At 44.7% G+C, this 15,211-nt stretch overlaps 1 protein-coding gene across 1 annotated transcript in view; it reads left to right on the top strand.

Moving 5' to 3' along the window:
- Positions 1-15,211, top strand: part of LOC137544649 (short transient receptor potential channel 2-like) — a 196,923-nt gene that overhangs the window by 135,316 nt on the left and 46,396 nt on the right. Inside the window, exons 8-9 of the mRNA XM_068265744.1 lie at positions 320-482; positions 6,351-6,443. Coding sequence (XP_068121845.1) covers positions 320-482; positions 6,351-6,443 — 256 coding nt within the window. The remainder of the gene's footprint in view (positions 1-319; positions 483-6,350; positions 6,444-15,211) is intronic.

Here is a 15,211-nt window from a genome sequence, read left to right as displayed (position 1 = left end):
GTGTCAGGCTTGGTATTGTGTTTTCGTGAATGCAGAGTTTAGTACCTGCCAAAAGTGGTCCAAAGAAGGTCAACCAGTCAACACCCAAGGCTCACTGATGTACATGGGGGACTTAAGGTTAATCTATCTGGTTCGATCCCACAGAAGAGCTACTGTAGCACAAACTGTTAATGTTCTCATGAGAAAATGGTAATTGAAAGCTAATTTTTTGCCAAAGTAGAGTTACACCTAAACTTTTATTGTACCTGTTTCCAATTTCCGAGGTACTTTATTTGTGAGTTAGTTCCCAAAATGAGAAATATATATTTTTGCTCTTTAGGTCGCCCTGAGTGGAACACGGAGGATCCGCAGTTCATCGCCGAGGTCCTTTTCGCCGTCACTAGCATGTTGAGTTTTACACGGTTAGCCTATATCCTCCCAGCCCACGAGACACTTGGGACCTTACAGATCTCCATTGGGAAGATGATTGATGATATGATACGGTGAGGCTTCATTGAGGTGCTCTTAGTCTCAAAATGTTCATAATACAGCCTTTATAGTAGACTTGAACATTCTTACTTCGGCATTGTCCAAACCATATAGATCCTTGTTATATAATTACACTTCACGTCTAAGGCTTGGCAAAAGTCATCTTGATAGGGGTTTTTTAGCTTTAAGGGGAGTGGTATTAGGCTAAGTTGGAAGTCGTCCCTTATTGGAGGAATAAGTATAAGCAGGAAATAGGATGTGAAAGGAAGGGGAGGTGGCTTACCAAAGAGTTAGTAGTGGGAGAGACAGCATTCATCAGTGTTCCCATCTTTCCTCCCTTAAAAGACATTTCGCTAATAGTGCGGAATAAATTTTTGGAATTTCTGAAGTATAGAAATACCGTATTTTTTGGCATATAAGACGCTCCAGACTATAAGACACACCCAGGTTTAGAGGGCAAAAACCAGGGAAAAAATATATATACCAAACCTGGTGCGTCCATGGTCCAGGAGCGTCTTATACATGTTATCCCCCAATTATTGTGTCCGCCTCTGTCCCCCTTGTGTCCTCATGTGTCCTCTTCTGTCCCCATATGTCCCCTTCTGTCTCTGTCCCCTGTCCCACTGATATGAACCACAATGGTTTGTATCAATGGGCGTTTCGGAAGTCGGGGACTCCCTGATTTTGGGGGGGAAAAAAGTGCATCTTGTATGCCAAAAAATACGGTATACGTTGATTGGAGATGGTCTGTATTGGTGCAGGCCCGGCTGACCGTTTTGTCATGGAATGCCGGATAAGGTTGTTTTTCTTATTAAATAGTGAGCAGTTGTCGGTGTCAATGTTTGCATCTGGAGGACACTTGCAGTTTATTTGACTGGATTTATTCAGTGACCTCCAGTTACCTGACCTCCGATTTAGCCATGGTGGATTTTGATAACTGTTTGCATAGTTTGTATATTATTTGTGTTATTAATAATGGGATGCTTTAGTCATTTTGAGCACTCCATTTGAGTATCTAGTTGGGCTTGGTTCTGCTTAGCTATGAGTTTTCAGAAGTAACTTCCTCCGTTCAAGTGAACAGCAACACCCTCACCAGTGGCGGACATACGGCCGTGCAGGCCGTGCCGCCGCACGAGGGCCCCTGAAGTTCCGTTGCTTCAGGGGCCCATTAAGTATTGCTGGTTTTTTATTATTATTATTTTTTTTTTTTCCTGGGGGGCCCCGACTTCTATCCCCCTCCCCCTCACCTTGCCCCCCCCCCCCCCCTCATGCGACGGGAGAGCGGCAAATACAGGAAGTCTCCGGGCAGGCGCTAGAGGCTCAGCGGCCACTTGGTCTCCGATGTCTCCAACTCTGTATACTGCTCGCTACTAAACCAGGAAGTAGCGAGCAGTATACAAAGTTGGAGACACGGGAGACCAAGCGGCTGAGCCTCTAGCGCCTGCTGGAGCCCCGGAGACTTCCTGTATTTGCCGCTCTCCCGCCATGCATACCGGGAGGGGGGCCCCCCGAGGTAAAGGAGGGAAGATAGGAGTCGGGTCCCCCCACCCGGATAGCTACCCACCCACCCGGCTACCTATCTACCTACCTACCCACCCGGCTACCTACCCACCCGGCTACCTACCCAACCACCAGGCTACATACTTACCTATCCACCCGGCTACCTACACACCCGGCTACCTACCTACCCACCCACCCGGCTACCTACCTAACCACCCACCAAGCTACCTACCCACCCACCCGGCTACCTACCCACCAGGCTACCTACCTACCCACCCACCAGGCTACTTACCTACCCAACCGGCTACCTACCTACCTACCCACCCGGCTACCAACCTACCCACCCGGCTACCTAATTACCCACCCGGCTACCTAACCACCCACCAGGCTACCTACCCACCCGGCTACCTACCTACCCACCCACCCGGCTACCTATCCACCCACCAGGCTACCTACCTAAAGACCCACCAGGCTACCTACCTACCCACCTGACTACCTACCTACCCACCCGGCTACCTAACCACCCACCCGGCTACCTACCCACCCACCAGGCTACCTACCCACCCACCCGGCTACCTACCTAACCAAGCTATCTACCTACCTACCGGGCTAGTTACCAACCCACCCACCAGACTACCTAACCACCCGGCTACCTACCCACCCACCCACCCGGCTACCTACCCACCCACCCGACTACCTACCCACCCGGCTACCTACCCACCCAGCTACCCAGCCACCCACTCGCTACCTACCCACCCACCAGGCTTCCTACCCACCCGGCTAAGGGCTACCTACCTACCCACCCACCAGGCTGCCTACCTACCTACCCACCCACCAGGCTACCTACCTACCCACCCACCCACCCACCAGGCTACCTATCCACCCAACCACCCATGGGAGCTGCGCGCCGGATGGAGGCTGGGACAGGAGGTCTGCTGCTGCAGGTGGGTAAATGTTTTTTTTTATTTATTTATATTAGCAGGTGTATGTTCTGGGCAGGTCTGCCGACATGATTGCACGTATTTTCTGGGCAGGTCTGCCGACATGATTGCACATATTTTCTGGGCTGGTCTGCCGACATGATTGCATGTATTTTCTGGGCATATCTGCCGACATGATTGCACGTATTTTCTGGGCACATCTGCCGACATGATTGCACGTATTTTCTGGGCATATCTGCCGACATGATTGCACGTATTTTCTGGGCATATCTGCTGACATGATTGCACGTATTTTCTGGGCACATCTGCTGACATGATTGCACGTATTTTCTGGGCACATCTGCCGACATGATTGCACGTATTTTCTGGGCACATCTGCCGACATGATTGCACGTATTTTCTGGGCACATCTGCCGACATGATTGCACGTATTTTCTGGGCATATTTGCCGACATGATTGAATGTATTTTCTGGGCATATCTGCCAACATGATTGAATGTATTTTCTGGGCATATCTGCCGACATGATTGAATGTATTTTCTGGGCATATCTGCCGACATGATTGAATGTATTTTCTGGGCATATCTGCCGACATGATTGAATGTATTTTCTGGGCATATCTGCCGACATGATTGAATGTATTTTCTGGGCATATCTGCCGACATGATTGACTGTATTTTCTGGGCATATCTGCCGACATGATTGAATGTATTTTCTGGGCATATCTGCCGACATGATTGAATGTATTTTCTGGGCATATCTGCCGACATGATTGAATGTATTTTCTGGGCATATCTGCTCACATTACGTGTATTTTCTTGAGAAAACCTGCACAATTATGTGAATTTTCTGGGAAAAGGGTCACCAAAACTTGGGCCCACTGTCTTTGCGTTGCACTTTTCAAGGGAACCTGAGGTGAGAATAATATTGAGGCTGCCATATTTCTCTCCTTTTAAGCAATACCAGTTGCCTGGCTGCCGTGCTGGTCCTCTGCCTCTTATTCTTTCAACCATAGACCCTGAACAAGCATGCAGCAGGTCAGGGGTTTCTGACAATATTGTCAGAACTGAGATTAGCTGCATGCTTGTTGCTGGTGTAATTCAGTTTATTACTGCAGCCAAATAGATCAGCAGGGCCGCCAGGCAACTAGTATTGTTTAAAAGGAAATAAATATGGCAGCCTCCATATCACTCTCACCCCCGGGATCACTTTAAATTACAGTTAGCTCCGCCCTCATCCGGTCATTGCCACGCCCATTTTTAGCGCCGGAGGTTATATCCACACCTATCTTTTGCTGACAATGTCCCCCCTCACCTGTGTGGTCCCTCCCGCCGGAGCGGCATTCCTGACAGCGTCCGCCTGCCTGTGTGATTAAGTGTCCCGCGGGCAAATACACTGCAGGAGCGCAGTAACCAGTACCAACAATGTCCATCCTCACCCAGCACATTAGGAAACCGTGTGTGTGTGGTCCCCCCATCGGAGCGGTCTTTCACACCAGAGCAGTAATACTGACAGCGTCCCATGTGCAGCATACAGCATAGTCCCCGTACAGCATGTGCTGCTCAGCAGTGTACAGTAGGAGCATTTTTGTCACTTTTTGATTGATTGATCTGCCGTACTTGCCATGATTAATCTACCGTACTTGTCTATTGCCGTCTCATCTGTATGAATCCCTCCTGCAGGCGCATAATGAGAAGCGCCACTAGATCGTGTCATAAACATGAGACGGCAACAGACAAGAACGGTGGATGAATCATGGCAGCAGAAAAAGTAAGTAAATGCTCCTACTGTACACCGCTGAGCAGCACATGCTGCACGGGGACTATGCTATATATATATATATATACAGTATATGCTCGCGAGACACTCGGGCAGGCGGACACTGTCAGAATTACTGCTCCATTGGTAAAGACCGTTCTGGTGTGTGGGGGGGGGGGAGGGGGGACCATGCACACAGCTCCCTAATGTGCTGGGTGAGGGGGGGACACTCACACAGGCGGCCACTGTCAGGAACATTGCTTCGGGTGGGGGGAGATCACACACAGCTCTCTATTGTGCCAGGTGAGGGATCGGCGCTCCTGTTGTGCATATGCCCAAAGGACACTCACACAGGTGGACACTGTTTCTGCATATGCACAGGACTAACAATCGGAGGGAAGACATTGTCTGAGCAGCCACTGGTGTCAGTCACTTTTGTACAATCTACTTCTCAAGGAGCCAGTAGGTCTGTCTAAAGGCCTCAGCGCTTGCAGCACTTTTACATGCTCTTTAGAAGACCTGCAACCTCTTTTGGGAACTATACATTTATGTTGCCAAACAATAAAGCCATCCTTATCCATGGAGTCTAAAGGACATGACTGCTCTTCTGTTTTCACCAAGATTTGTGGCTCCTCCTTCATTTCCACAAAATTGTCATTAGGATTTCACACAATTACAGATCCATGTAATATCCTATAGTAGGTGTTCGGCTTATACTCGGGTCAATCATTTTTACTGCTTTTTTTTTTTAAAGTAAAAGTTGGGGGGTCGGCTTATACTCGAGACAGCTTATACTCGAGTATATACGGTAGATTAGTTTATTAGAGAAGTGAGAAATTGTTTATGATCGCAGGCTGGGCAGAGGCACATGCGGCTTTTGTAAACACATTGCAGGGTGTGTGGGAATTATTAACCCCCATGCTGTTGCAAAAAAATTGGCAGGGGGGCAGCGCAGCACTTTTTTTTTTTAAATCATGTAGCTAGCCTAGGGCTAGCTACATGATAGCCGCTGTGCAGCGGCATCCCCCCACCCCTTCTGATCGCCTCCGGCGATTGGAGCAAACAGGAAATCCCGTTCAGAATGGGATTTCCTGTTTGGCTTCCCCTGTTGCTATGGCGACAATCGGGATGATGTCATCCACGTCATGGCGTCGGAGGGAGTCCCGATCTACTCCTTAGCGCTGCCTGGCACTGATTGGCCAGGCTGCACAAGGGGTCTGGGGGGGAGGGGCGGCGCGTAACGGTGAATCGGCGCGGAGCAGCGGCGATCGGGAAGTACACGCAACTAGCAAAGTGCTAGCTGCGTGTAAGAAAAAAAAAATATGCAAATCAGCCCACCAGGGCCTGAGAAATCCTCCTTGGCGGCTTACCCCGAACTCTGTTCGGGATAACCAGCAAGGAGGTGAAATGCTTCCCATAAGAAACAGAATAGGAGTTGTAGCGCTATTCACAAAAAGTGAATCTCTCTCAGTAGAGTGAGGAGGTGGGTGGAGTCAGGTGATAGCTCTGTGCTGGGGAAGTATTTCCCCCTCTACTGGCAGCTCTATAATTTGCGCACAGATCTCTGCCTGGGTCCTGTGAGTGTGAAATGCATCCTTTAATAAATACTGTAGTTAAAATTGTATTAAAATGTTACTGATGATGTGAATGAATGCAAACACTGCTGTTTTTTCTAATGACCAGGTTCTTGTTTATCCTGATGATTATCCTCACTGCTTTCCTGTGCGGCCTCAACAACATCTACGTCAACTACTCGGACTCTGACAAGCTGGGCAAGTATGTGTCTGCTTTTTTATACCTATTTTATGCTATTAATCCTTGTATATTCTACGCAGGTTTGTTGTGAGAGTCTCAGTATTAGCATACTCACACAATACCTTCTATTCAGAGATGAGGCAGGTTAGACACAGAGTCTCAGTATTAGCATACTCACACAATACCTTCTATTCAGAGATGAGGCAGGTTAGACACAGAGTCTCAGTATTAGCATACTCACACAATACCTTCTATTCAGGGATTAGGCAGGTTAGACACAGAGTCTCAGTATTAGCATACTCACACAATACCTTCTATTCAGAGATGAGGCAGGTTAGACACAGAGTCTCAGTATTAGCATACTCACACAATACCTTCTATTCAGAGATGAGGCAGGTTAGACACAGAGTCTCAGTATTAGCATACTCACACAATACCTTCTATTCAGAGATGAGGCAGGTTAGACACAGAGTCTCAGTATTAGCATACTCACACAATACCTTCTATTCAGAGATGAGGCAGGTTAGACACAGAGTCTTAGTATTAGCATACTCACACAATACCTTCTATTCAGAGATGAGGCAGGTTAGACACAGAGTCTTAGTATTAGCATACTCACACAATACCTTCTATTCAGGGATTAGGCAGGTTAGACACAGAGTCTCAGTATTAGCATACTCACACAATACCTTCTATTCAGGGATTAGGCAGGTTAGACACAGAGTCTCAGTATTAGCATACTCACACAATACTTTATATTCAGAGATGAAGCAGGTTAGACACAGAGTCTCAGTATTAGCATACTCACACAATACCTTCTATTCAGAGATGAGGCAGTTAAGACACAGAGTCTCAGTATTAGCATACTCACACAATACCTTCTACTCAGAGATGAAGCAGGTTAGACACAGAGTCTCAGTATTGGCATACTCACACAATACCTTCTATTCAGAGATGAGGCAGGTTAGACACAGAGTCTCAGTGTTAGCATACTCACACAATACCTTCTATTCAGAGATGAGGCAGGTTAGACACAGAGTCTCAGTATTAGCATACTCACACAATACCTTCTATTCAGATATTAGGCAGGTTAGACACAGTCTCAGTATTCGCATACTCACACAATACCTTCTATTCAGAGATGAGGCAGGTTAGACACAGAGTCTCAGTATTAGCATACTCACACAATACCTTCTATTCAGAGATGAAGCAGGTTAGACACAGAGTCTCAGTATTAGCATACTCACACAATACCTTCTACTCAGAGATGAGGTAGGTTAGACACAGAGTCTCAGTATTAGCATACTCACACAATACCTTCTATTCAGAGATGAAGCAGGTTAGACACAGAGTCTCAGTATTAGCATACTCACACAATACCTTCTACTCAGAGATGAGGCAGGTTAGACACAGAGTCTCAGTATTAGCATACTCACACAATACCTTCTATTCAGAGATGAAGCAGGTTAGACACAGAGTCTCAGTATTAGCATACTCACACAATACCTTCTATTCAGAGATGAGGCAGGTTAGACACAGAGTCTCAGTATTAGCATACTCACACAATACCTTCTACTCAGAGATGAGGCAGGTTAGACACAGAGTCTCAGTATTGGCATACTCACACAATACCTTCTATTCAGAGATGAGGCAGGTTAGACACAGAGTCTCAGTGTTAGCATACTCACACAATACCTTCTATTCAGAGATGAGGCAGGTTAGACACAGAGTCTCAGTATTAGCATACTCACACAATACCTTCTATTCAGATATTAGGCAGGTTAGACACAGTCTCAGTATTAGCATACTCACACAATACCTTCTACTCAGAGATGAGGCAGGTTAGACACAGAGTCTCAGTATTAGCATACTCACACAATACCTTCTATTCAGAGATGAGGCAGGTTAGACACAGAGTCTCAGTATTAGCATACTCACACAATACCTTCTATTCAGAGATGAAGCAGGTTAGACACAGAGTCTCAGTATTAGCATACTCACACAATACCTTCTACTCAGAGATGAGGTAGGTTAGACACAGAGTCTCAGTATTAGCATACTCACACAATACCTTCTATTCAGAGATGAAGCAGGTTAGACACAGAGTCTCAGTATTAGCATACTCACACAATACCTTCTACTCAGAGATGAGGCAGATAAGACACAGAGTCTCAGTATTAGCATACTCACAGAATACCTTCTATTCAGAGATGAAGCAGGTTAGACACAGAGTCTCAGTATTAGCATACTCACACAATACCTTCTACTCAGAGATGAGGCAGGTTAGACACAGAGTCTCAGTATTAGCATACTCACACAATACCTTCTATTCAGAGATGAAGCAGGTTAGACACAGAGTCTCAGTATTAGCATACTCACACAATACCTTCTGTTATAATTTAAGTAGGCCTCAGTTATTTGGACTGAGTTAGTCAAAAAGGCTTGGAGTGCAGATCGGCCCTTTAAGGGGATTTTCTCTGAGAGAGAGAAAATCTGCAGTTCTGTCAGCAGAACTAGAACATACCAAGAAGCTGTTCTAATACAAGGCCGCAGGTCTTCCTGACCTGGGCATGTACCACCACCAGAACAGTAAACATCAGCCATGTTATGTAAATATCCACAGGCCTGCATGTAGGCCAAATGTCTCATTGATTATTAATCAAGTAGGTGTGTATGATGACACCACGAGTGGGTCCACCAATAGACTGATCTAGGGGGTGGCGAAGATGATGTCATATTTAACTCTTTCCTAGTCGGTATTAAACCGGGTGCGAGCAATGGAGAGGGCATTCTGTTTCTTCTTTCTGCACTAGCTCGCAAGGCCGACTTGGACCTCTAAGCATGTTATTCCTTTCTGTAATCTGATATAATGTATGCTGTACATAGGTAGTCTAGCTGTAACATAGAGTAGATACAAGAAGACCTGGGTATCTTCAGTAGGAAGATACTCAAGCAGCTGTAACGCAACATGGAAGTCTGCTTTGCCAGGAGATGAATGTATCTATCTGTATCCCTGTTTCCTGAATAAATAACGTAAACATTGAAGAAGCCTGAGAAAGTCTATATCCTGTTTGCGGTGTGGAGAGTCAAGTGATCTCACAGTCTGTGAGACGATGGTGTCGAAGCAAGGTGATAAGAACAGTTTATAACACCTTCTATTCAGGGATTAGGCAGGTTAGACACAGAGTCTCAGTATTAGCATACTCACACAATACCTTCTATTCAGAGATGAGGCAGGTTAGACACAGAGTCTCAGTATTGGCATACTCACACAATACTTTCTATTCAGAGATGAGGCAGGTTAGACACAGAGTCTCAGTATTAGCATACTCACACAATACCTTCTATTCAGAGATGAAGCAGGTAAGACACAGAGTCTCAGTATTAGCATACTCACAGAATACCTTCTACTCAGAGATGAGGTAGGTTAGACACAGAGTCTCAGTATTAGCATACTCACACAATACCTTCTATTCAGAGATGAGGCAGGTTAGACACAGAGTCTCAGTATTGGCACACTCACACAATACCTTCTATTCAGAGATGAGGCAGGTTAGACACAGAGTCTCAGTATTAGCATACTCACACAATACCTTCTATTCAGAGATGAGGCAGGTTAGACACAGAGTCTCAGTATTAGCATACTCACACAATACCTTCTATTCAGAGATGAAGCAGGTTAGACACAGAGTCTCAGTATTAGCATACTCACACAATACCTTCTATTCAGGGATTAGGCAGGTTAGACACAGAGTCTCAGTATTAGCATACTCACACAGTACCTTCTATTCAGAGATGAAGCAGGTTAGACACAGAGTCTCAGTATTAGCATACTCACACAATACCTTCTATTCAGGGATTAGGCAGGTTAGACACAGAGTCTCAGTATTAGCATACTCACACAATACCTTCTATTCAGAGATGAGGCAGGTTAGACACAGAGTCTCAGTATTGGCATACTCACACAATACTTTATATTCAGAGATGAAGCAGGTTAGACACAGAGTCTCAGTATTAGCATACTCACACAATACCTTCTATTCAGAGATGAAGCAGGTAAGACACAGAGTCTCAGTATTAGCATACTCACACAATACCTTCTACTCAGAGATGAGGTAGGTTAGACACAGAGTCTCAGTATTAGCATACTCACACAATACCTTCTATTCAGAGATGAGGCAGGTTAGACACAGAGTCTCAGTGTTAGCATACTCACACAATACCTTCTATTCAGAGATTTGCAGGCTAGACACAGAGTCTCAGTATTAGCATACTCACACAATACTTTCTATTCAGAGATGAGGCAGGTTAGACACAGAGTCTCAGTATTAGCATACTCACACAATACCTTCTATTCAGGGATTAGGCAGGTTAGACACAGAGTCTCAGTATTAGCATACTCACACAATACCTTCTATTCAGAGATTAGGCAGGTTAGACACAGAGTCTCAGTATTAGCATACTCACACAATACCTTCTATTCAGAGATGAGGCAGGTTAGACACAGAGTCTCAGTATTAGCATACTCACACAATACCTTCTATTCAGAGATGAGGCAGGTTAGACACAGAGTCTCAGTATTGGCATACTCACACAATACCTTCTACTCAGAGATTAGGCAGGTAAGACACAGAGTCTCAGTATTAGCATACTCACACAATACCTTCTATTCAGAGATGAGGCAGGCTAGACACAGAGTCTCAGTATTAGCATACTCACGCAATACCTTCTCTTCAGAAATTAGGCAGGTAAGACACAGAGTCTCAGTATTAGCATACTCACGCAATACCTTCTACTCAGGGATTAAGCAGGTTAGACACAGAGTCTCAGTATTAGCATACTCACACAATACCTTCTACTCAGAGATGAGGCAGGTAAGACACAGAGTCTCAGTATTAGCATACTCACACAATACCTTCTACTCAGAGATGAGGCAGGTTAGACACAGAGTCTCAGTATTAGCATACTCACACAATACCTTCTATTCAGGGATTAGGCAGGTTAGACACAGAGTCTCAGTATTAGCATACTCACACAATACCTTCTATTCAGAGATGAGGCAGGTTAGACACAGAGTCTCAGTATTAGCATACTCACACAATACCTTCTATTCAGAGATGAGGCAGGTTAGACACAGTGTCTCAGTATTAGCATACTCACACAATACCTTCTATTCAGAGATGAGGCAGGTTAGACACAGAGTCTCAGTATTAGCATACTCACACAATACCTTCTATTCAGGGATGAGGCAGGTTAGACACAGAGTCTCAGTATTAGCATACTCACACAATACCTTCTATTCAGAGATGAGGCAGGTTAGACACAGAGTCTCAGTATTAGCATACTCACACAATACCTTCTATTCAGAGATGAGGCAGGTTAGACACAGAGTCTCAGTATTAGCATACTCACACAATACCTTCTATTCAGAGATGAGGCAGGTTAGACACAGAGTCTCAGTATTAGCATACTCACGCAATACCTTCTACTCAGGGATTAAGCAGGTTAGACACAGAGTCTCAGTATTAGCATACTCACACAATACCTTCTACTCAGAGATGAGGCAGGTAAGACACAGAGTCTCAGTATTAGCATACTCACACAATACCTTCTACTCAGAGATGAGGCAGGTTAGACACAGAGTCTCAGTATTAGCATACTCACACAATACCTTCTATTCAGGGATTAGGCAGGTTAGACACAGAGTCTCAGTATTAGCATACTCACACAATACCTTCTATTCAGAGATGAGGCAGGTTAGACACAGAGTCTCAGTATTAGCATACTCACACAATACCTTCTATTCAGAGATGAGGCAGGTTAGACACAGTGTCTCAGTATTAGCATACTCACACAATACCTTCTATTCAGGGATGAGGCAGGTTAGACACAGAGTCTCAGTATTAGCATACTCACACAATACCTTCTATTCAGAGATGAGGCAGGTTAGACACAGAGTCTCAGTATTAGCATACTCACACAATACCTTCTATTCAGGGATGAGGCAGGTTAGACACAGAGTCTCAGTATTAGCATACTCACACAATACCTTCTATTCAGAGATGAGGCAGGTTAGACACAGAGTCTCAGTATTAGCATACTCACACAATACCTTCTATTCAGAGATGAGGCAGGTTAGACACAGAGTCTCAGTATTAGCATACTCACACAATACCTTCTATTCAGAGATGAGGCAGGTTAGACACAGAGTCTCAGTATTAGCATACTCACACAATACCTTCTATTCAGGGATGAGGCAGGTTAGACTCAGAGTCTCAGTATTAGCATACTCACACAATACCTTCTATTCAGAGATGAGGCAGGTTAGACACAGAGTCTCAGTATTAGCATACTCACACAATACCTTCTGTTCAGAGATGAGGCAGGTTAGACACAGAGTCTCAGTATTAGCATACTCACACAATACCTTCTATTCAGAGATGAGGCAGGTTAGACACAGAGTCTCAGTATTAGCATACTCACACAATACCTTCTACTCAGAGATGAGGCAGGTTAGACACAGAGTCTCAGTATTAGCATACTCACACAATACCTTCTATTCAGAGATGAGGCAGGTTAGACACAGAGTCTCAGTATTAGCATACTCACACAATACCTTTTATTCAGAGATGAGGCAGGTTAGACACAGAGTCTCAGTATTAGCATACTCACACAATACCTTCTATTCAGAGATGAGGCAGGTTAGACACAGAGTCTCAGTATTAGCATACTCACACAATACCTTCTATTCAGAGATGAGGCAGGTTAGACACAGAGTCTCAGTATTAGCATACTCACACAATACCTTCTATTCAGAGATGAGGCAGGTTAGACACAGAGTCTCAGTATTAGCATACTCACACAATACCTTCTATTCAGGGATTAGGCAGGTTAGACACAGAGTCTCAGTATTAGCATACTCACACAATACCTTCTATTCAGAGATGAGGCAGGTTAGACACAGAGTCTCAGTATTAGCATACTCACACAATACCTTCTATTCAGAGATGAGGCAGGTTAGACACAGAGTCTCAGTATTAGCATACTCACACAATACCTTCTATTCAGAGATGAGGCAGGTTAGACACAGAGTCTCAGTATTGGCATACTCACACAATACCTTCTACTCAGAGATTAGGCAGGTAAGACACAGAGTCTCAGTATTAGCATACTCACACAATACCTTCTATTCAGAGATGAGGCAGGCTAGACACAGAGTCTCAGTGTTAGCATACTCACACAATACCTTCTATTCAGAGATGAGGCAGGTTAGACACAGAGTCTCAATATTAGCATACTCACGCAATACCTTCTATTCAGAGATGAGGCAGGTAAGACACAGAGTCTCAGTATTAGCATACTCACACAATACCTTCTACTCAGAGATGAGGCAGGTTAGACACAGTGTCTCAGTATTAGCATACTCACACAATACCTTCTATTCAGAGATTAGGCAGGTAAGACACAGAGTCTCAGTGTTAGCATACTCACACAATACCTTCTATTCAGAGATGAGGCAGGTTAGACACAGAGTCTCAATATTAGCATACTCACGCAATACCTTCTATTCAGAGATGAGGCAGGTAAGACACAGAGTCTCAGTATTAGCATACTCACACAATACCTTCTACTCAGAGATGAGGCAGGTTAGACACAGTGTCTCAGTATTAGCATACTCACACAATACCTTCTATTCAGGGATGAGGCAGGTTAGACACAGAGTCTCAGTATTGGCACACTCACACAATACCTTCTATTCAGAGATGAGGCAGGTTAGACACAGAGTCTCAGTAATAGCATACTCACACAATACCTTCTACTCAGAGATGAGGCAGGTTAGACACAGAGTCTCAATATTAGCATACTCACGCAATACCTTCTACTCAGGGATTAGGCAGGTTAGACACAGAGTCTCAGTATTAGCATACTCACACAATACCTTTTATTCAGGGATGAGGCAGGTTAGACACAGAGTCTCAGTATTAGCATACTCACACAATACCTTCTATTCAGAGATGAGGCAGGTTAGACACAGAGTCTCAGTATTAGCATACTCACACAATACCTTCTATTCAGAGATGAGGCAGGTTAGACACAGAGTCTCAGTATTAGCATACTCACACAATATCTTCTATTCAGAGATGAGGCAGGTTAGACACAGAGTCTCAGTATTAGCATACTCACACAATACCTTCTATTCAGAGATGAGGCAGGTTAGACACAGAGTCTCAGTATTAGCATACTCACACAATACCTTCCATTCAAGGATTTGGCGAAAATTAGCGCGAAAACGGCCGTGCTAACAGTTAGCACTCTTTTGTGAATCAAGCCCAGAGTCTCAGTATTAGCATACTCACACAATACCTTTTACTCAGAGATTAGGCAGGTTAGACACAGAGTCTCAGTATTAGCATACTCACAGAATACCTTCTACTCAGAGATGAGGCAGGTTAGACACAGAGTCTCAGTATTAGCATACTCACACAATACCTTCTACTCAGAGATGAGGCAGGTTAGACACAGAGTCTCAGTATTAGCATACTCACACAATACCTTCTATTCAGGGATGAGGCAGGTTAGACACAGAGTCTCAGTACTAGCATACTCACACAATACCTTCTATTCAGAGATGAGGCAGGTTAGACACAGAGTCTCAGTATTAGCATACTCACACAATACCTTCTATTCAGAGATGAATCAGGTTAGACACAGAGTCTCAGTATTAGCATACTCACACAATACCTTATATTCAGAGATGAGGCAGGTTAGACACAGAGTCTCAGTATTAG

Source organism: Hyperolius riggenbachi, chromosome 2, assembly GCF_040937935.1.
Source record: "Hyperolius riggenbachi isolate aHypRig1 chromosome 2, aHypRig1.pri, whole genome shotgun sequence".
NCBI lineage: Eukaryota > Metazoa > Chordata > Amphibia > Anura > Hyperoliidae > Hyperolius > Hyperolius riggenbachi.
The sequence above is the reverse complement of the archived record's forward strand: the minus strand, read 5'-3'. Positions and strand labels throughout refer to the sequence as shown.